Genomic DNA, 23,632 nt, shown 5'->3' on the forward strand with positions numbered 1-23,632 from the left:
AGGATAGTTATTTATTATTTACTATCACTGCTAGGTAATACAGGATTTTTGTCTCCCAAAAAATGATAATGAGAATTAAAATACTCTGGTGCCTGTCCTGTGTTGTGTATTACCTAAATTATCTATATGTGTATTTTTCATAAGAGCCCTGCCTTTGCACCTCAGCATAGGCGTGAGGACTGGAAGGCACTGGTTAATTTGTTACTTTGCCCTTGTTCAGTTAGTAAATGTCTGAGGATATTGTACATGGTTAATTTATCCAAAATATTATGAAATTATAATTTATTTTACCATTGCTAATGAAGTAATGCATCACACAAAATTAAAAAAAATAAGCAGTATGAAAATATAGAGAAACTATTACAGAATATATAGCATGACCTTATTGGTTATCTGTTTTATATATAGTAATGTATATATGTTAATACTAAACTTTAGTTTTTATCATAGATTATTCTTGAATCTGCCTGCAACAGAGGAGACCTGGGATTTATCCCTGGTTGGAAAGATCCTCTGGAGAAGGGAATGGCCACCCACTCCAGTATTCTTGCCTGGAGAATCCCATGGACAGAGGAGCCTGGCGGGCTACAGTCTGTGGGGTCACGACATGACTTAGTGACTAAACCATCACATCATGGTTCCTCTTTATCCACTGAGAGTTTCTTTATACATAAACCAGAAAACAGCAATATTTGTTACCCCCACTTATCCAAAAATGTTACCATGGTATTCACACTGTTTTGTATGATGTTTAATTTACCTAAAGTATATATCTCGGATACAAAAAATGTCACTCTATGAAAGCAGAGATTGGCAGGCTGCTCTGTAAGGGGCCAGGTAGCAACTTTGGGGGGTTTACAGGATACACCACCTCTATCACAGCTACTCAGCTCTGAAGCCCATGGCCACACGTCTATAGATAACACATGATGTGGCTGATACTAGGCCATCAGTGGTATATCCCAGCACTAGATAAAAGGTAGAAGTTTGAGGCTAATCTCAGGATGAGTTATTGAAAGAAATTGAGTAAAAATCCCCAAAGTTACTCTATGGCTGGTAGTGAAAGCGAAAGTGAAGTCGCTCAGTCGTGTCCGACCCTCAGCGACCCCACGGACTGCAGCCTTCCAGGCTCCTCTGTCCATGGGATTTTCCAGGCAAGAGGACTGGAGTGGGGTGCCATTGCCTTCTCCGCTATGGCTGGTGAGGAGGATTAAATTGTGGCAGATAGTGCTTTAAAGCTTGAGAGGATATAAAATGTAGGAATGCCTGATTACTCTTATAAATTTCTGCACCGTCCCAGATGGAGCTAAAACCTACATACTTTTCAGCTTTGTTTAGAGTATATCACAAAGACACATGAAGTCATGGATATTGTTTGTAAATGTTAATATATTTGGCACAGTTAAATGACTGATCATGAGTTAATAAACTCATCCTTATAATTTGAAACTGCTCAGGAAGACACACACCCAAGAAATGACCGATTTGAAGTAACTTCCTCACTTCACACTTTCTCATGTAAATGAGTAATTGAGCGTTCGGTAAATGACATTTCTTCTTGTCTGTCCTGGACAGGGTTTCAAAGAGCCCAGGAAGTACATCGCAGCACAAGGTAATTGCTCTGGTAGTCGGATATTCTTTCTGAAAAATTGCTTTTTAGCACTTTAAAAAGGATATTTCTTACCAGTTTTTATTTGTTTGACCCCTAGGTCCCAGGGATGAGACTGTTGATGATTTCTGGAGGATGATCTGGGAGCAGAAAGCCACGGTTATTGTCATGGTCACTCGATGTGAGGAAGGGAACAAGGTAGGAACCCAGAAGGCTCTCAGGGTGAAGGTCTAGGACTCAAAGGTGGAGGATGGATGTTAGGAAGAGAGAGGCTGGATGCATTTCAAAAAGTCACATCCATATGTGCTTGATGACAAAACAGACAGTTCTCTTTGAACATTTGATTTAAATTTTCATACCTATAGAAGGATAAAATATGTACATATATAAATATATGTCCCTGGAGAAGGAAATGGCGACCCACTCCAGTATTCTTGCCTGGAAAATTCCATGGACAGAGGAGCCTGGCGGATTGCAGCCCATGGCGTCACAAAAGAGTTGGGCACGACTTCACAACTGAGCATACAAACCTACGTATTTAAGAATAAAATTTAAATGTTTCTGCTTAATTGCTGGACTCCTATGGGATTCCTATTTTGTTACAGTCTTATTTTAAGTTCAGTACACTTCTGTGAGCTGGTTTCACAAGTACTTGTGACTACTTGAAACACATTGACCTTCATGCTGACTTTGGGCAGATAGATGGTAATTTATGTAACGTGACTCTAGGAAGCCTGAAAACCTCCGCATGCCCCAGCCTGAAATTAACCACATGCAACCACGTAATTTCTTGCTCACCACCAAGCACGTCCCCATTTGATATGCAGCTAAGCCTGGGAAGATCATCTGCTGGGTAGAATGAAGGAAATCCTTCTGGGCACTTCTTGGGAAATGGAATACTTTTCAAGCATCCCAGTGAAATGGAATAGAAACATGTTTTGAGACATTCAAGGAACACATTTCTTGTTTGTTTTGTTTTACAAAGAGTGTTTAATGAACAAATTCATTTAATTTAAAAACTTAAATGCTTGATGGTTTTTTAAACATAGAACAAGTGTGCAGAGTACTGGCCGTCAATGGACGAGGGCAGCCGGGTTTATGGAGATGTGATTGTGGAGATCAACGAGCACAAAAGATGCCCAGATTACATCATTCAGAAGCTGACTGTTGGAAACGTGAGTTTGGTTTTGATAGAATTTTAATTTTCATACTGTTAGTCTAAAATGTGACTATGGAATAGTCAATGTGAGACATTGAAATACACCTGGAAATTTTATTTTTAATGTACTATGTGGGGGAAGAGTTGCTTAAAACAGTAAGCCACCAAGGTCAAGTAAGTCACAGTGAAGATGATCTTTGTCCACTTCGCATTCAAAGTATTTATAACATTGTGACCCTTGAAGTAGAAAGAGCTCATTAATTGTGTTAAATGAATGACTGAATTATTGAATGAGTGATAAAAATGGTCCTTAGTCTCAGTAGGTTTATTACCATTATGGAAAGAATATTTATACAATGGCATAGAGACCACCGTAAGAAGTCTAAAGTTCTAACTCTGTAGGAGAGAGAAAATGTTTAGGTCAGAAAAAAAAATTGTCAGTGTGGCCTGTTAAAATGGTGGTCTTCCCATATATTATTATATGATTCTGCTCATATGAAAAGTCTAGAATAGTCACCCTTACAGAGACAGAAGGTTGGTTAGTGATTGTTTCGTACTGAGGTGGGTGAGGCAAGAATAAAGCTGACTGCTAATCTGTACGGGGTTTTTTGGAGGGTCATGAAAATACCCTATAATTAGTGGTAATGACTTCACAACTCTGTGAATATAGTTAAAACTTTTACTCTTTAAAGGAATTTGAAAATATCTTAATAAAGGTACTAAAAATGGAGGTCCTTATACTGAGATTCAATCCCTGGGTTGGGAAGGTCCCCTGGAGAAGGGAATGGCAACCCACTCCAGTATTCTTGCCTGGAAAATGCCATGGACAGAGGAGCCTGGCAGGCTGCCGTCCATGGGGTCGCAAAGAGTCAGACACGACTGAGTGACTAACACACACACATACACACATAGATAAGTTTGATAGTTTCTCTCAATTCCATTTATTGGAAGTTTTCTCAGTAATCTGAATTGTATTTCCATATGATCCAGATACATTTTGTGCAGGGGAAAAAAATATACCAGTTGGCTGTTTCTCCTGTGGCCTTCTAAACTCTTACGGCATCACTAACAACTAGGAAGGTAATGCTCAAAATCCTCCAAGCCAGGCTTCAGCAGTACGTGAGCCATGAACCTCCAGATGTGCAAGCTGGTGTTAGAAAAGGCAGAGGAACCTGAGGTCAAATTGCCACCATCTGCTGGATCATCGAAAAAGCAAGAGAGTTCCAGAAAAACCTCTATTGCTGCTTTATTGACTATGCCAAAGCCTTTGACTGTGTGGATCACAATCAACGGTGGAAAATTCTTCAAGAGATGGGAATACTAGACCACCTGACCTTCCTCTCGAGAAACCTATATGCAAGTCAGGAAGCAACAGTTAGAACTGGACATGGAACAACGGACTGGTTCCAAATAGGAAAAGGAGTATGTCAAGGCTGTATATTGTCACCCTGCTTATTTAACTTCTGTGCATAGTACATCATGAGAAACACTGGGCTGGAAGAAGCACAAGCTGGAATCAAGATTGCCGGGAGAAATATCAATAACCTCAGATATGCAGATGACACCACCCTTATGGCAGAAAGTGAAGAGGAACTCAAAAGCCTCTTGGTGAAAGTGAAAGAGGAGAGTGAAAAAGTTGGCTTAAAGCTCAACATTCAGAAAATGAAGATCATGGCATCAGGTCCCATCACTTCATGGCAAATAGATGGGGAAACAGTGGAAACAGTGTCAGACTTTATTTTTTTTGGCTCCAAACAGATGGTTATTGCAGCCATGAAATTAAAAGATGCTTACTCCTTGGGAGGAAAGTTATGACCAACCTAGACAGCATATTAAAAAGTAGAGACATTACTTTGCCAACAAAGGTCCGTCTAGTCAAGGTTATGGTTTTTCCTGTGGTCATGTATGGATGTGAGTGTTGGACTGTGAAGAAAGCTGAGCTCCAAAGAATTGATGCTTTTGAGCTGTGATGTTGGAGAAGACTCTTGAGAGTCCCTTGGACTGCAAGGAGATCCAACCAGTCCATTTTAAAGGAGATCAGTCCTGGGTGTTCATTGGAAGGACTGATGCTGAAGCAGAAACTCCAATACTTTGGCCACCTCATGCGAAGAGTTGACTCATTGGAAAAGACCTGATGCTGGGAGGGATTGGGGGCAAGAGGAGAAGGGGACGACAGAGGATGAGATGGCTGGATGGCATCACCAACGTGATAGCCATGAGTTTGAGTGAACTCTGGGAGTTGGTGATGGACTGGGAGGCCTGGCGTGCTGTGATTCATGGGGTTGCAAAGAGTTGGACATGACTGAGCGACTGAACTGACTGAACTGAACAACTAACAACTATGACCTTGGAGGGCTGTGAAACCAGTGGTTCATGGCTGAATATACGATACACTGGAGCCAGGCAGGACCAGTCATAGACTGGGGTGATGTGTAGAGGCCGACGCCAATCTGGTTACGTTGATTAGTCTGACCTTACTCTTCTTCATTAGCTCGGTTACTTCTGATCTGAAAATGACCACCCACCAAGCTGGTAGTTCCTCTCCATACTTGGTTAGAGATTATGAATTTATGTGTCTTCTAATGCTTGCCTTGAAATGGGGACGAACACGAGCTGTAACCTGGAGCTGACTTTCCCCAGTTCTCTCTCTACTGTCTGAACTGACGTTTCTAATATGAGAAACGCAGCATTAGTCAAATAATTAATCAGACTTTCTTCCTATGATGATAGTCCTGTCTGCCTACCCAAGAAGAAGTATTTCAAACCATTGTGAGAGTAGCTTTTACTTTATTTCTTTTCAGTCCCATCCACCAGCCCCCGGTTTTGTGTAGTGTTCTTGTGTTTTTCCTGTTTGTTTCTGGCTTGGCAGCATGAAAGTTCCTAGCAGTTTCAGCCACACTGGTCATACGTTACTTACCTTCCTGGTAAGTATTGCTTACCGGTTAGTGCATGCCATCCCTGCATGATGTCTCAATTCCTAGTTATTCATTGGAGAGGAAAATGCAATCATTAATGAAAAAAAAAAAAAAACTTGCATGAGAAGTGTTTTGTGGTGGCCCTCCCTTCCACCTATTTACTTTCCATAGTTTAAAAAATATGTATCAACTAAAAGACATATTATCTCCTGACTAGAGAAAAGAAAAGGCAAGTGGAAGAGCAGTAACTCACATTCAGTTCACCAGCTGGCCGGACCACGGGGTCCCCGAAGACCCTCACCTGCTGCTCAAGCTGCGCAGGAGGGTAAACGCTTTCAGCAACTTCTTCAGCGGCCCCATCGTGGTGCATTGCAGGTGCGTGAAGACCGCCCCCAGCAGCACCCGGGCTTTCACACCCGCGCCCGTGCGGCTGTCGGGGCCACCCTCCCCTTCGGCACCTGTTGCTTCCAGAAAGTCAGTGAGAAGAAAGTTGCAGTGTTTCCCCTGCTTAACCCTTCTGGGCTTTGTGGTTTTTTTTTAATTCATTTTTTTATTGAAGGATGATTGATTTACAGAATTTTGCTGTTTTCTGTCAAACCTCAACACAAATACCGTATTCTAACACATATATATATGGAATCTAGAAAAGTGGTACTGAGGATTTATTTACAGGGCAACAGTGGAGAAACAGACAGAGAGAATAGACTCATGGACATGGGGAGGGGGAGGAGAGGGAGAGATATAAGGAAAGAGTAACGTGGAAACTTACATTACCATATGCCAAATAGATAGGCGGGGAATTTGCCCTGTGGCTCAGGACACTCTAAGGGGGGCTCTGGATCAGCCTGGGGGTGGGGTGGGCAGGGAGGTGGGCGGCGCTCTGGGCCTTTCTGTGCATCATCCTGCCTTCGTGTGCTTTGCCAGTGCTGGCGTTGGGCGCACAGGCACCTACATCGGCATCGACGCCATGCTGGAAGGCCTGGAGGCAGAGAACAAGGTGGACGTCTACGGCTACGTCGTCAAGCTCCGGCGACAGAGGTGCCTGATGGTGCAGGTGGAGGTATGTTCCAGGCACGGTCCTCACTTTCAGCTCCCGGCTTAAACCTTTTTTCATGGTGGGAGTAGTAACCTTAAAGGAAATCCAAATTGTTCTCAAACAGCTTCTTTCCGTTTCCTAAAAACTAAAGCACCGATCACAGTTAGACGCATTTTGCATTGGTGGCTGAGAGCACTTGTGGAATAAGGATGACTATAAAGTATATGTTAAAAAATAATGAAATACCATTTACACATACGAGGTTGGGGAACAATTAAAAATGCCAAAACCAAGTTTGTCAGCATTTCATAAAATTAAAACTAGGAAGACCTAATAGTACAGTACAGTGGTTAAGAGTCTAGTTTTTGCAACTAGATTTAGGAGTTTCAAATAGTGGTAGTTATTCTCAATACCATGCACTCTTCTACCAGTTTTTAAAGTTCTTGTGCTTGAGTGAAGTCATCCAAATGGAGATGATAAGAGTATTTACCTTAGAGGTAAGACACAAAAGGGCATCCAAGTAAAACACTTACACAAATCCCCGAACATAGACATAGTCAGTAATTGTAATCGATAAACATTGTTATGAGACTGTCTGCACTTGACCCAGAAATCCCATGCACTGTATGTACCCGAGAGAAGCATCTCCAAATCTGCACGACTACACACACATTCACGAGTGCTCACTGGATCCGACATTGCTGGGATAACAAAAAACGGAAACCTTTGAATGCATAGCATCACGGGAATAGGCCAGCAGAACGTGGGTGGGTGGACTCTGGGCACCGTGTTCCGCTGCAGTTGGCAGGTTAACCGGTCTGTAGCTCTCAGTGTGGGCAGGTGCTCAGGTGAGAGCAGTGAGCAGATACAGTTCCCAGATGAAACATGTACAGCACAATGTATGCAGCTGTTAAGAAAGGACACAGGAATACGGTGTTTATAAATACATACGTGTTATCGTAGGGGTCTTAACATGGATCGTCCACCAGAAAAAAAGGAACTATTTCCTGTGGAAAAATAACATAGAATGGAAGGATACAGTCAAACTAGAGGTGGTGTTAAAGAATCTTGAAATATGTCATTTGTTTAAAAACAGTAAATTCAAATATGATAAAAGTTTAAGAATAGTTAAATCTGGGTTTGGTATTTTATGCTTTCTCGTATGTGTGTTAGTTGCTCAGTCGTGTCCAGCTTTTTGTGACCCCATGGACTGTAGCCTGTCAGGCTCCGCTGTCCATGGGATTCTCTGGGCAAGAATACTGGAGTGGGTTGCCATTCCTTTCTCCAGGGGATCTTCCTAACTCGGTGATTGAACCTGGGTCTCCTGCATTGCAGACAGATTCTTTACCGTCTAAGCCACCAGGGAAGCCACAAGAATACTCGAGTGGGTAGCCATTCCCTTCTCTGCAGGATCTACCCAACCTAGGGATTGAACCTGGGTCTCCCACAAATCAGGCAGATTCTTTTGTATAATCTCTATTTTAAAAAGTGCTAGAAAACTTTTTAAAAATGTGTTCTATGGAACATCAACTTGCTTTTTTACCCTCTCAGATACAGTGTGGAACTTTATAGTTTTATATCTTAGTAATTTAACTTACTAACTCAACATTAGTCCGGGAGGAAGTAACAGATAGTGTTTTTTAACTGCTAGGAATAAAATAGAAGCTATAAGATGCCTAATCTATTTGTGAAGCTATTTTATTTTTCCTGGCAAAATAATCCGAGATGGGATTTACTCATTTCCCGGAGAACTATGAGTGCCAACTTCCAGATTATTTAAATGTGGCAGATACCAGCGTTCTCCTCCATACATTGTCTCCAGGTGAACCAAATGTGGCGGATGTGTACTTTATTTAAATGTGATTCATAGGACTGTAAATTGTGGCAGATACCAGCGTTCTCCTCCATACATTGTCTCCAGGTGAACCAAATGTGGGGGATGTGTACTTTATTTAAATGTGATTCATAGGACTGTAAATTGTGGCAGATACCAGCGTTCTCCTCCATACATTGTCTCCAGATGAACCAAATGTGGGGGATGTGTACTTTATTTAAATGTGATTCATAGGACTGTAAATGATAAATTAACTGTCTCTGTCCTTCCTTGAAATGGCAGGCACAGTACATCTTGATTCACCAGGCCTTGGTGGAGTACAATCAGTTTGGAGAGACAGAAGTGAGCCTGTCTGAGCTACACCCGTACCTGTCTAACATGAAGAAAAGAGACCCGCCCAGTGAGCCCTCCCCACTGGAGGCTGAGTTCCAGGTAACAGCAGCCACCTGAGCCTCTGTCTGCTTCCCAGGCTGTCCTGTGCACATGGGCTAGCTCTTGTATTTGGGCTTTGCCATAAAATGGAGCACCGATGAGGGAACTAAGACACGGAGAGTTTAAGAGAAATGCCTGAAAGCACAAAACTATTATGTAGGAAACTTGTTTAAATCTAGAAATCTGACTCTGTGGCCAACATGTTAACCATTCCTCGTTAACCTGGTGTAAAATAAAGTTTCAAAATAATAGTATAGAGCCACAAAATTGGCCCGCCAAAGGCAGCGTAACATCTCACCTTTAACAACTGCATCTGGTTTTGGTTTGTAAAGGAAATAATTATAAGAGTTTATGACGACTTAGGAACGGGAACTGGCTGGAGCCGGTAGACAGAAACTGAAGGATAAATACGTGTGTCCTAACCTATTTATTAGGCAATTACTCTAAAACTACCCTGGGATGTGGCTCACTGTGATTTCAGAGAGTCGGTGTAGCTGTCTCCAGGTTGTTCGGCCCTCACAAAGGTTTTGTTACCTTTCTCTTTCACTTGTACTTTTCAGTTTATCGAACCTTTGTGTGAACTACCAAACTGGTCAATTCAGATGTTATCACAACAAGACCAGGAACGTGCTTTTAATCAGATGCAGAGTCATTTAATGTTTTGGATCAGAGTGGGACTGGGGTAGGACTTGGGATAGTCACCAAGTAACATGATCCAACCTGAAGACTGTACTACGATGGAAAAACCAGCAGACTACCAGCTTGGTCTTCAATAAGGGGTGTTTTCTTATTCTTGCTCTTTCCACTGCATTTAATTCACCAACTCTGCTATACTCCATATACACAGACACTGTTTGAAATAAAAATTCATATGTAAAGTCACTAAAAGAAAGGGTAGATTTTTTGAGCAAATATGATTGAGCCTGTGCTTCTAAGCACAAGAGTCAAAGTGATTTGTATGTGGAAGTGGCTAGTGAGTGTGATCCACACAGGTGGTAACCACAGCTCTGATAGAAACGGTGAAATTATTCCAGCTAAGCAGAACGGGAGACAGAAAATGAGGGTAGAGATGGAGGCTGGCTGGTGGATTAGTGATGGGACATTGAGGCAGTTCCTGTCTAATTGCCTCGTCTTTCTTAAGAGCATATGAAGTCAGATCCTTGGTTGAGAGTTTGGGGGTGGGGCAGAAGTGAGTGGCAAAGAAGAGTTCATGCTCAAGAAAGAAAAAATGATTTGAAATAGTTCTATCACAGAAGGAAAGCAGTCTCCCAGGTGAAGGGGGTGGGGTGGCCAGAAATTACTGTTGGATCTTTAGAAATTTATGGTCATGGATTTTCCAAGAGAGTCAGCCAGTTGGTTTTTTGTTTTTGTTTCCTGCAGTAACGTTGAGGTTAGAGGCTGTGTGCACTTGGGTTAACCACATCTAGGATATTTTAAAGTGACCAATCGAGAGTTGGGAGGTGAAGGGGCTGAGGGTGCTTGCAGGTGAATAATTTAGGGTGGTCAATAGAGAGCGTATGAGCCACAGGAAGACATGCGGTACAATGAGAAAGTCATAAAAGCAGTATGTTAAAGGTTTTGATAGGATTGCAGATTACTGAATTGGAGGTGCTAGAATAAATGGCTAGGAACGATGGAGGCAACTTTCCATAGCAGGTATGGTGGAAATCTTAACTTCTAAAGTGATGCAATCTTTGGAATGAAACCTACCTACAAAAGTGGAGAGGAGACTGTGGATGGCTGAAGACTGGAGGAAAATTATAGGAGGTGAAGACATGAGTGTGGTTTGGAACAAAGTGCTGTATTGACTTTGGAAGAAGACACCATAGTTTTTCTAAACGTGTTCATAATATTTATACATGCGTATATGCGCGTGCACACACGTATCTGTATCGATGTTGTCCAGTCTCTCAGTCATGTCCAGCTCTTTGTACCTCTGTGGACTGCAGCACACCAGGCTTCTCTGACCTTTACCAACTCTCATAGCTTGCCCAAACTCATGTCCATTAGTCGGTGATGCCATCCAACCATCTCATGCTCTGTCGTCCCCTTCTCCTTCTGCCTTCAGTCTTTCCCAGCATCAGGGTCTTTTCCAATGAGCGTGTATATCTGTGTGTATAATGGTACTCATCTCCTGCCCTCAGTCTTTCCCAGCATCAGGGTCTTTCCCACTGAGTGTGTTTATCTGTGTGTATAATGGTACTCATCTCCTGCCCTCAGTCTTTCCCAGCATCAGGGGCTTTTCCACTGAGTGTGTATAACTGTATAACTGAGTGTGTGTAACTGTGTGTATAATGGTACTCAACTGTGCATGTTGAGCTCCCTCAGTTTAGGCTGTTCATCCACTTGAAAGATATTTGTTTAAGTTATTTATTAGGAAGAAAAGGCTGCAGGCAGGGCGATCTTCCGGTGGAAACTGACCTTTGAACAGCTATCTAAAGGGCAAGTAGAAGTTAGCAGAGTGACCAAAAGGACATGGGTAGTCCAGGCAGAAAACACACCTGTGAGTCTCCTGAGAATTAAAGGACAGCGTGGCCCCATCCGCAGGTGGAGGAGTTGGTTTGGCTGCAGTGCAGAGGGCCCTGCAGGAGGTGAGGCTGCAGAGACGGTCGGGGCCGCCTCCCGAGAGGCTTCCTGAGTGGTGCAGATAGATGTTGGGTCCTTCCTGACAAGGACGGGAAGCTGCCAGAAACCTGAGAGGAACGTGCCGTGTTGTGTTCTAGGATTAGAGCAAGTGAGATTGAAGGTAAAGAGGCCAGCAAAGAGACTGTTGATGTTTTCAAGTGAGAAATGAAAGTGATTGTCCTGAGCAGGAGGAGAGAAACGCAGAAGGATTTGAGAGCTTCACCCGGACATATGACAGTTTTTGCCAACTGATTAGCTACCAGGAGGGAGAGGGGAAGAGTCTGGAGTGCTTAAAGAAATGAAATGTTGATTATGCAAAGCATGAGCCGAGTCATCTGTGCACGCTTTATCCTGGAGGAGAATTGACTTTGGGTCATTTAAAATAATTTAACATTGTTTTTGCCATATGGAGAATGGCCAATATCTGTACAGTGCTTTTAACTTATAAAAGATCAAACCATACTTTTTTACTATCTAGCACCTCTTCACTGGGAAACATATTCTGTTATATAATTGTATATGTTCAAATTCACCACGTCAAAGTACTTAAGACCTGAATAGTTTAAAAAAAAAGATCAGGGACAAACTTAAAAATTGGGACCTTCAGGAATGTATGCAAATTTCACAAAACTTAATGAAATTCTTTTCTTTAGAGAACATTTTATGCTGCAGTAATAAACTAAACCAGTCATTACATTTTAAAAGGTGTTTCCTTTCTATTTCTTTCTTTCAGAGACTTCCTTCTTATAGGAGCTGGAGGACACAGCATATTGGGAACCAAGAAGAAAATAAGAGTAAAAACAGGAATTCTAAAATCATTCCATGTATGCAGTTTATTTTAATCTTTTGTATCATAGTGAAGTTCTTTGAATTTGTTTAATGTGAGACATAGACACAAGCCTTTGGGAAGCAACTTTTCAACATTTGCTTGACAGCAGAGAATAGTTATAGGTTATTTAAATTTTAGTTGTAGCAAATGCAACAAATTGAACCCCAGACATTCACAATGGAATTTGGAGGACGGACGGTATTCAGTGTTTTCTTTTTATCAATTAGTTCAGAAATGAGTTTTCAGAAAGACGTAACCTTTTACGCTGGGGAAAGGCCAGGTTCTCTTTACAGGTTTTCTCTCATCTTTGGTTTATTGCAGTTATTTACTCCAGGGTAGTTGCCAAGTAGCAAAATTACATCTTTTTGTTCCCTTTATGTTTTCTGTTTATCCTATCCTTACCTCAGGGAGGTTAAAAGTAGGCAGGAAATATACTATAAACTCTTGATCATCACGTTTAATAGGACAAAACATGCATCTTTTCTATTTAAGTATATTGATAGCACCGTACCTGTACAACTATTATTTTATTCAGTTGCTAAATAAATATTCATACACTAAAACTAATATGGAGAAAATATAGCCCAAGATAGACGACCTTATAAATTGGATCAATGCAGGGTTGACCTAGTTAATTTCTGAAGTGGTCCTTATGAATGTAGTTTAAAATATGGAATTGATGGTGATTTAACTAATCAGATCCTTTGATGAGGTTATTCTAAATTTAAGAAATTGAGTAACAGCTAGAAATTACGGACTAAATACTTTCCTCGATAAAATAATTATTTATTTGAGATACTCATTTAATTAAGATTGCTAATTTACTGTTAATAAGATATAATTGAAAAATTAGGTTTTACCTAAGGTATGTATTTTATTAACTTACAGATGTATTTTTAAAACTTTTATCCATCAGATTGATGCTATTTCATGGAAAACTAAAGTAGATGTATCAAATATTGAATAATCATATGGAACATTATGACATAGAGTTATGTCCTATGTTTTTTCCTGGAACTTTCTTGGGATCGATTGCTTTTCTATTAGAGTTTAAAAAAATAATTTGTTAATCAATGAGAATGGAACAGCATCTCATTCCATGTAGATCAATAAGTATACCTAATGCAATCTGTCACTTCTAAATGACTTTCTAGTTTCCACATGACAGTCAAGCAAAGATTTATTTATTTTTTAAATCAAATTTAAATTTTATTTTTATTTTGCACAGATGACTTTAACAGAGTGGCACTGAAACATGAGCTGGAAACGAGCAAGGAGAGTGAGCAAGACTCAGATGAGTCCTCTGATGATGACAGCGACTTGGAGGAGATAAGCAGATACATCAATGCCTCCTTTGTCATGGTAAGTCCTCACCATTCCCAAACCCGAGGTCCACCTCTAAAAAATATGCGTATGTTCTTATGGCCATGCACTAAGTGATTTTATAAAAGAAGGATGAGCTTGACCATATCTATGTATTCACTGATGTGAAAGTTTCCATTTTTAATACTATATCTTAACTTATTACAATACTTAGACATTAATTGTTGATACAAAACAATACTATTAGTTACAATTTATGGCAAATATGACTATAATATAATTTTAAAAATAATGAAATTCAGCAAAAACAAATGCTTGAAAATGTTTACATATACTCAGATACCCATATTGCAAGCAGATCCAAGTTTGCTTATTTGTATAGTTAAAAACTTTTCATTCAGATTTTCTGAATATTTAAGTGAGTCTGTGTCACATACCATTTTTTTGTTTAGTATACTGAGAATTCAAGCAAGGAACTTTACGTAATTCAGTAACTACTTCTTGCATATTCACTGAGTTTCTTTCTTTTCCCAATTTTCTTAAAATACATATTCATAGAATATTAGTTATAAGATAGCAGAAGAATGCTGTCTGAGCTAAGTCGCTCAGTTGTGTCTGTCTCTTTGCAACCCCATGGACGTAGCCCGCCAGGTTCCTCTGTCCATGGGGATTCCCCAGGCAAGAACACTGGAGTGGGTTGCCGTGTCCTCCTCCAGGGGATCTTCCCTGACCCAGAGATTGAACGTAGGTTTCCTGCATTGTAGGCTAATTCTGAGCTACCAGGAAGCTCAAGAATCCTGGAGTGGGTAACCTATCCCTTCTCCGGGGGATCTTCCCAACCCAGGAATTGATTTGGAGTCTCCTGCACTGCAGGCCAGCAGATTCTTTACCAGCTGAGCTACCAGGGGTTCCTAGCAGAAGAATATATAAACATAAATTAGAGACATGATGAAGACAATTTTGAAATGCTTATGCTTTTTTAGAAAATAATCACATTAAGCTTTTCAAAGGAAAAAATGGTATTTTTGGAGGGAAAAATTTGTTAGTTTTCTAAAATAATATCTTCTAAACTTGATTTTACATTAGTAGCCAAGTATTATCATTAACTAATATCTTCTATAGAGACATCACATTGTTTTTTGGACCTAAGAATCTGTTTGCCACTGTTTTAAAAAACTGAAGTATAGTTGCTTTACAATGTTGTGTTAATTTCTGCTGTACAGCAAAGTGATTCAAGTATACATACATACATATATATATACACACACTTTCTTTATTATGTTCTTTTGCATTATGGTTCATCACAGAATGGGACCTAAGAGTCTTAATATTTTTATGTAACAGCACTAACATCAAATTAAGTGACTGTCTCTCCAGATGGTTGTTTTAAGAATCCACTATTCCGTCACCAGCAGCAGTAACCGGGTCTCAATTTTTTCTTTGTTGAAAGAGTTACTGGAAACCTGAAGTGATGATTGCGGCTCAGGGACCGCTGAAGGAGACCATTGGTGACTTCTGGCAGATGGTCTTCCAAAGAAAAGTCAGGGTGATCGTTATGCTGACGGAACTGAAGAGTGGAGACAAGGTTTGTGCGTTTGAGAATCTCTTCTTTCAGGTGTTTCTGTCATAAAATCCGATCCTCCCTTCCTGGATCACGTACTGGATGGATCTGTGTATCGCAGTCCCTTTGATCCACCGTCACACGGTTCCATTTGTTCATTCTCCCCATTTTCCATCCAAACGCTGGCCTCCAGAGTTTTCACCTGGGTTCTGACCATTCCTCCTGTTTGCCTCCCGCAGCCCCCGCCAGCTCTGCCCACTGTTCACAGATCGATTGTCTAATAATGCACAGCAACCCCCAGCTTCCCTCTGCTAAACACAGCGGGCTGTGTGAGCGGGGGGCGCTGAGACCCTGCTGTATAGCACAGGGGGAAAAAGAAGGTGCAGTTTGTGCAGGACGTGCATTGGGTCAAACTTAAACATGCATTCCAGTATGCAGTGAGAGTGTCCGACTCTTTGCAACCCCGTGGACTTTGGCCCGCTAGTCTCCTGTCCATTGATCTCCCAGGCAAGAATACTGGAGTGGGTGGCCATTCCCTTCTCCAGGGAATCTTCTCGACCCAGGGATCAAACCCGGGTCTCCCGCATTGCAGGCGGATTCTTTACTGTCAGAGTCACCAGGGAAGGATGCGGTAGGTACAGACAGACACTGCTTGATGTTGCTTGTACAAGGCACCTCAGATAGTCACATCCTAGAGTCAGAAAGCAAGCTAGTCGGTGCCAGGGGCTGGGCTGGGTGTAGGAGGTGGGGAGGGGAGTGGAGACTTAGTGTTCAATGGGGACAGAGTTTCAGTTTAGGAAAGTGAAAAGTTGGGGAGATGGATGATGGGGAGATGGATGATGGTGAGAGCCGCCCAACAAGTTGAACTGTGCAGTTAGATGTGGTTAGGATACTACGTTTTATATTATGTGACTTTTACCACACACGCACACAACAGCCACATCTTTATTCTTTTTTTTTGCAGGATAGAAACCCACCTCTTTGTTCTGACATTTAAGACCATCAGTAATCAGGCCCAATGTATCTTGCCATATCCTCAGCTTTTACATTTTCTACACTTTCCACTCTGGACAAGTAGAGTTACTGACGGACTCTTAACACAGTGCCTGTGTTCTCCACAGTGAGCTTTAATTTTCTGACATCCCACGCATCTAGATGTGCCCTCTCTTCCTATTTTGATCCTATTCTTCTAGAGAGACAAAACTCCTGAAAACCATATCTAAATCCCATCTTCTTTATATCCATGTAAGAGTTACTGTCATAAAATTCTATGGTTGGAGGTGAACCTCGGACCTAATTTGATCTTCTGCCTAATGCCTGTTACATATATGTGAGCCTTTTCTTAATACCACAAGTTATCAAGATTTTCCTGGCAGTACATCTTAGTCTTTACCACCTAACACTGTATCTGACATATGTTAAAGCTTATTTAATGAATGTTCTCACCAGTATGAAGTTATCCTATATGTATTCTTTTTCTCTCTCTCTTTTCCCTTTTCCCCTACCCTCATGCATAGAAAATAGGGTTTTTTTTCCCTTTATTTTTATGTTTTTTTTTCATTTTCCATTTGTTTCTTTTCAAAAACTTTAGCTGGAGGAGAATTGCTTTACAATGTTGCATTTGTTTCTGCTCTGCGATGTGCATCAGCTGTAAGGACACACATATCCTCTTCCTGAGCCTCCATGCCCACCTGCTGTCCACCGTGTCGGTCATCACAGGGCACCGAGCTGAGCTCCCTGTGCTATACAGCAGCTCCCCGCTAGCTATTTTATGGGGTTTTTTTCTTTTTTTTTTTTTAAGGCCTGGGATTCTAGTAATCTTTTCCTTCACCTAAATTGGGGAAGCCAGGGAATGGAACAGGACTTCAGACAGGAACGCCTAATGTGGTCAGCAACTGTGGATCTGTAGTCAGTGGAAATCATTTGAGGAAGGAGCAAGTACTTCTGTGATCCATGTGTTCGTCAGTTTGACCGTTTCCTCAGATAGCCAGCTGACACAGACAAGATAGAGATGAAGCTTCTAAAGGTGCGGTCTCTTTCCCCCGGACCCCTGGAGGGAGACCTAAGTTCTTGGAGGGGTGATGACATCAGCCCAGTCCATCCTTTTTGAAAAGGTGGTGGTGAGGCATGGAAAGGTGGGAAAAGCAAAGCTGAGACCTAGCCTGGCATGGCAGATCTGTGCCCATGGTGTGCTGGGCATCTTGGCTCTCCCTGGGTTCCTTGCATGAGGCAGCACCATGTATCTGTTGGATGGATGTCCAGAATACTTCCAGTAGGTTTTAGATTTTTATGAAGAAGACTCAGTTTGACAATACAGTTAGTCATTTCACATTTAACAGAGCAGAGTGAAGAAGAGAGAGAAAGAGGACAGAGTCAAAGTCGAGATGAGAGCGGTGGTTCTCTGAGCGCGTTGACAGGCGAACAGAACCCTTGGGCAGCTGATGCTGAACCACGTTCTTTCTCATCTAGGAAGCCTGTGCTCAGTACTGGGAGGAAGGAAAGCAAGCCTACGGAGATGTGGAAGTTCACATGAAGGACACCAACAAATCTTCAGCGTATACCGTCCGTGCATTTGAACTGAGACACTCCAAGGTACACACTCAATTTCAGGAGTATGCATCTTTGGTGTAATTGATCTGGTTGAAAAATTAAGATGCATTGCTCTGTGACAGTGAAGCAATTCTCTATATGTTTTCAGGATGAACTTTTTTAATGATTTAAATGAAAGTAACTGGGAGGGAAAAGCAACAATCAACTTATCAAATGGGCTGAGTTTCTCCCTTGAATTCATGTTCCTTCCCCTGGTTTTAGAGGAAAGATCCCCGAACGGTGTACCAGTACCAATTTAATAACTGGAATGGGGAAGAGCTGCCCGCAGAACCCAAAGAACTGGTCTTGATGATCCAGAATCTCAAACAAAAACTTCCCAAGAAGAATTCTGCCGAAGGGAATAAATATCACAGGAATGTGCCTCTTCTCATCCACTGCAGGTCGGTGGGGTTTCACGGGATATGTTCTAAAACCCAGTGTCCTGCTTGACCTCTTGGCTCACACCTCCTGTTAGAGGCGATTTCTCCTAATAGATAAAAATGCACGACTGCAGTGGAACACGTCTCTCCCGCGTGTTCCAGCAGCACAAGTATTGTGGAAATGCAGTAGAAATAACTGTATTTTAGTGCAGGGATATTAGGTTATGAGTCCCTTAATATCAGGGGTATGTAATCCCTGAGTCAGTGCTAATGCTGAACCCAGAATGTCACCTGTCCTGAATGAATGAATGAATGAATGGAAGCATGCCTGGACAGATGGATGGATAGATGTTACATTTTATTTCTGCCTTTACAAGTGCATTGAGCCACTCTATTAGTTGTCAGTAGAATCCAGAGGACTGAATGTTTTGCCTCCAATACACATATTTATTAACCAAAATCTTATGCTTAGCAACTTTGATTTGAAACCCATCACTTCACTCCCTAAACAGAGCCCCAAAGGCAAAGATTTTAATAATATACATAATAATACTTGATTTTATTTAATTTATGTTATGCAGACCCTTACGTTTCATCTGTGATAGGTCTCCACCTTAAATAAGAGGTTTGAAAGAAGGATGCATGATATAAACTATTTACATAAAATGTTACACTAAATTAGAAATTAAAATAGTAAAGTAAGATGAGAAATGTAAAACTAGGGAAGTGCTTAAAAGAAATGAGGCTTTTTGAGAAAGCCTTATTATTATTATTAAAATTGCATACACTACAACCAAGCCCTTAAACAAATACTACTTTTTGGCATTTATTTGAGTTTTCAGAGGTAAAATTTACATGGAAAGAAAACTAAAGAAGGAAAGTGTAGTATTTAAAACTGTACGTGTGTCTTAGGGGACAGATGAATACCTACTGTACATTCCTTGGTTATGTACATCAAAAACCTTCCAATAATATTCTCTAAATAGAATTTTTATTATAATGCAGCATGCCTCTCACAGTTTGATAAGTGATTTGGCTGCCCTCTCCTTAGTGAGTAACTTCACTAGTATCCTTTTTCTATTGGTGCAGAATTGTTAACGTTTGTGAGGAAAAAAAAAAAAAACAAACACTAGAGGGGCAGCAAGAGGAGACAAAGTACGTGGTTTAGTAGTTTACAGGGCATCATGTCCAGTGTTTCCGGATTCATCAGTTTCTAGCCATGCCTTTATCTTCCCTAAATTTCAGTCAAATTGGCTTTATGATATGTGTCTTAACAACTTCATATATAAATTAAAGTGCATGGTAATTAGTAAAGTACTAAAACAGGAGAAAGTATATTTTTAAAGTGTAAGTTTTTAAACTAAAGGACTGTTATATTCCCAGGTTGAGAAAGTTTGCATACAACGTGCATTTAGCAGAAACGTTCTGCTCTTAAGAGACGGGAATAAAGTAATTACAGCAAATCTGAAGCAAAGAATGTATTCTTCTCTCTGTCTTTTGATTTTTATCCCAATATCACTTTCTCCATAAACTGTAGAATTCTTTTTAATCTTTTCTTTCTTTTATAGAGATGGATCTCAGCAAACAGGAATATTTTGCGCGTTGTTCAACCTCTTAGAAAGCGCTGACACAGAAGAAGTGATAGATGTGTTTCAAGCTGTGAAGTCGCTCCGCAAAGCTCGGCCAGGAATGGTCCCCACCTTCGTAAGTGTGCAGCATCAGGGCTTTTAACGTCTTTTCCCCTTTTCACTTCTCTCTCTTTCCGCCCCCTCCCCCTCCTCTCATCCTCTGCTTTCTGTTACTTCTCTTCTGTTTACTTTTCTAGTCTTCTCTTTTAAAATCGCATTTTACATGATGGTTCACTTTGGATTGTTATCAGTATAAATAAGAGACCTAACGGGAGTTTGCCAGCGATGCGTGGTGGTGGTTCATGAAGAACACTTGTCTTAAAGCTCATGAATCCCCCATCCCTCCACTTCCAATCTTGTATCAGTCTGTGCTGCTGCGCCACAGACCGCCCGGCATTTAGAGGCTGAAGAAAGACGACATTTATTATAGTTCAGTCATCTGTTTGGTCAGCTGAATAGTCCTGCTGCTCACACCAGGCTCAGCCAGCCTGGACCAGGCTCCCTCGTGTGTCTCCTGTCGCTGGTGTGTCCACTGGGAGTTGGCTTGTCCGAAGGGACCTTGAGTGCCCCTGGGCTGGCAGTTGGCTGGCATTTAGCTGTGGCAACAGGGGTGCGTGGATCACGTGTCTCTTCTGGTCCAGACGTGTTCCCGTAAAGGCAGCGGAGTTCCTGCAGAGTGAGACCCCTGGGGCCCAGGCTTGGGACTGGCATGTGTTTTCCTCTGCATTTTGTTACCTGAACAGGCCACAAGGCCAGCTCAGTGTAGGGGTGGGATAGACTCACCTTTTGTCCAAAGGGCCTGCAAAGTCAGTTTCCCAAGAGATGTGGATGCAACTGAAAAAGGGGTCTGGCGGCTCGCCACTCAGATGTGATAAAGAGGCTGGGCTGGTAGGAAGGGAAGTGCTTTATCTTGGATGCTGGCATCTGGAGCAGTGGGGAGGTGGACGCCTGTCCAAAGCCGACTCCCCCACTGCACTGACAATCAGCAGGCAACAGCTTTTATAGACTAAGGGTGGGGACTACGTGCAGACAGCACAGTCAGCTCTCACAGTCATCTTCAGATTGGTCATCGGTGGTCTGACCAGCATCGTCTTGATTGTTTTAAGTGCAGTTAGTCTTCAGTTCCATGGTTGGTTTCTTCCATTTCTCTGAGGCCAATTCTCAGAATTGTGGCAGCTTCTGTTATGGCTACAATCCGGTTATCCTGTAGTTAACTTCTCCACCTGGTGGGGGTTTCACTGTCTATAAGACAGCTCAAGGATATGGCTCAGAGTATGATCTACAGCCCCTGAAGAGGAACTGAAGGTCCTTGACTACGCTTAATGACTAAACTATTGCTATTTCGTCTCCTTTGTTCTCTTTTGTTTCTCTCTTCTCTGATTAAACTTCTTCTTTGACTAGGGTTTTTCCACAGACCAAGGACGAGCAGAGGACTAGGGTTGGGGGATAAGGACCAAGGCTCCTGCTCTGTTTCATGGGTACAGAGAGGCTGTTGAATGAGCCTTGTCCTAATCAACCCAAGTTGTGTCTGAAGTCTAGTGACAACAGATGATGGTCTGGGAGTCAGTCACTCATCACAGTGCAGACTTAACCACTCACTCAAACCCTGGCAGCTCTTGCTTGTGCGTGACCTTGACCTTGCACATATTGATGTTCAAAGTGTACTGAGTGCCTGCTGTGTGCTTTTGCCATTAAGATACTCCCTGTTCAGTGTGAGGAAAAGGCAGACCCATACTAAGCAATGCCATAAGTGAAAGCCCAGAGAAATCATTAGGTGGCGCGGTGGTGGAGTCCGCCTGCAGTGCAGGAGATGCAAGAGATCTGGGTCTGATCCCTGGGTCAGGAAGATCCCCTGGAGAAGGACATGGCTACCCATTTCTTCTCCATTCCTGCCTAGAAAGTTCTGTGGACCGACGAGCCTGGTGGGCTACAGTCCATGGGGTCGCAAAGAGTCGGACACGATTGACTGAACACATGAGTGAAATGATGGAGAGATCACTAGAACACGAATGAGGGCACTGAATTTAACCTGAGGGGCTCAGACTGGCTTCCTGCAGACTCTGGATCGGATGCCAAGTGATATGTAGGCATGAACCAAGAGAATGGGCATCCAAGATGGGTTCCTTTGCAAAAGCTTAGGAACGAGATACCCCCTTATGGCCTGAGAGGGGACTGAACACCGATTTGGCATGGCTACAAGGTCAGTCCTTTAGAACCCTAAGGAGAGTGAGTCATTTGAAACAATCTTTTTATGAAAACACACAGGAGTAGTTTTCTGTTACCCAGAGTCCTCCACAAGTAAATGATTAAGTCTTGTTCATTTTCATTTGATGTTAACAAAAAAAAAGAAAAAAAGGACATAAACCTCTTTTGTGTAATCCCTGGCTTCTTCCCTTTGCTAGGAGCAATACCAATTTCTGTATGACGTCATTGCTAGCACCTATCCTGCCCAGAATGGACAAGTAAAGAAAAGCAAGCATCCAGAAGATAAGGTTGAGATTGATAACGAGGTGGACAAAGCTAAGCCGGATGCTAACTGCACAAGCCCCCCGGAGGCCCTGGAGACTTCCGAAGGAGACAAAGAGGCCGGAGGCGCCAAACCCACAGAAGGTGCTGAGGGGCCGGAGCACGCCGCCAACGGTCCCGCGAGTCCCGTTTTAACTCAGAGTGCATAGGAAAGACAGACGCGGGGCAGCTCCAAACCCTGGATTCAAAGTTGTCTCTACTTTTCTAGAACTAGAGAGGCAAAATAGATACACAGTAGATTCATGAAGGGCGTGGACTGGGGTTTGCAGGAAACTTTGGTTTTACACCTGTAGAAAAATATTTAAGACAGTTTCGCTGGAGCATTTTTGTACAGTCTTACGCTTATTTTAAGTTTTATCCATCTCTATCATCCAGCAAGAAGCAGCTTGTTTGTAGTCTTTGTGTGTGTGTGTGTGTGTGTGAAAGAGAAAGAGGCAGAAACAGACAGATATGGGGGGTGAGTTAGAGGATGCCTTCAAGTAAATCTAAATGCTCTGAGAAACTTTGCCATTTTGGTTTTGAAGAAAAATGACAGTATTTTATACTAGAAATAATAACTTTGCTCAAAGGTTGTATTTTTTTAAAATCATAAATTGTGTATGTGCTGCCAGTAAGAAGGACATGTACATTTCTAGAATGACCTCAAGATGGCCTCCTTGTCCTGCTGAAATACATCTTATGATTTCCTATTTTACTTCCAGAAATAGACATAAAAATAGATGGTTGTACTACGGGACAGTTAACTAAATTAACATTTGGAAATCTTATATTCCATATGTCAGCATTTAGTCCAATACTTCAGGCTTATTTAATCTAATTTAAAATTTCAAGAAAGCCTATCTTGTTATCTGCACGTCGTGTTTATAATTTTGAAGTACAAATTATTCTCTGTATAATATGTGAAATTTATTGCTTGAAATTTTGACCCAAAACTATGTGTTTGCTACAATTGACCTTCAATAAACATCTTTAAATAAATGTAATGTGTGTTCAATCCTTAGGACAAAAGTAGAGTCATTAGAATGTATTTGTGCTAAATATTTACATATGAAGCCTAACATATCTATTTTTATGGAATAAGACATTGATAGGAGGTATATAATATTGCACATGCATACTTTTCATGGTTAAGTTTGTTCTTGTCTCACTGAAATGCATTTACTCTGAATTTCTCAAATATTTAGAC

At 41.6% G+C, this 23,632-nt stretch overlaps 1 protein-coding gene across 11 annotated transcripts in view; it reads left to right on the top strand.

The window, feature by feature from the left end:
• Nucleotides 1-23,424, top strand: part of PTPRC (protein tyrosine phosphatase receptor type C) — a 129,643-nt gene extending 106,219 nt beyond the window's left edge. For all 11 annotated transcript variants that reach the window (XM_070768726.1, XM_070768729.1, XM_070768733.1 and 8 more), the window contains 13 exons: nt 1,576-1,612; nt 1,710-1,807; nt 2,659-2,784; nt 5,901-6,058; nt 6,608-6,743; nt 8,836-8,985; nt 12,344-12,434; nt 13,668-13,801; nt 15,213-15,347; nt 17,793-17,915; nt 18,135-18,313; nt 19,861-19,996; nt 22,323-23,424. In XM_070768726.1, the coding sequence (XP_070624827.1) occupies nt 1,576-1,612; nt 1,710-1,807; nt 2,659-2,784; nt 5,901-6,058; nt 6,608-6,743; nt 8,836-8,985; nt 12,344-12,434; nt 13,668-13,801; nt 15,213-15,347; nt 17,793-17,915; nt 18,135-18,313; nt 19,861-19,996; nt 22,323-22,595 (1,776 nt within the window). In that variant the 3' untranslated portion in view covers nt 22,596-23,424. The remainder of the gene's footprint in view (nt 1-1,575; nt 1,613-1,709; nt 1,808-2,658; nt 2,785-5,900; nt 6,059-6,607; nt 6,744-8,835; nt 8,986-12,343; nt 12,435-13,667; nt 13,802-15,212; nt 15,348-17,792; nt 17,916-18,134; nt 18,314-19,860; nt 19,997-22,322) is intronic.
• Nucleotides 23,425-23,632: the final 208 nt, after the last annotated feature.

This window comes from Bos indicus, chromosome 16 (genome assembly GCF_029378745.1).
Source record: "Bos indicus isolate NIAB-ARS_2022 breed Sahiwal x Tharparkar chromosome 16, NIAB-ARS_B.indTharparkar_mat_pri_1.0, whole genome shotgun sequence".
Taxonomy (NCBI): Eukaryota; Metazoa; Chordata; class Mammalia; order Artiodactyla; family Bovidae; genus Bos; species Bos indicus.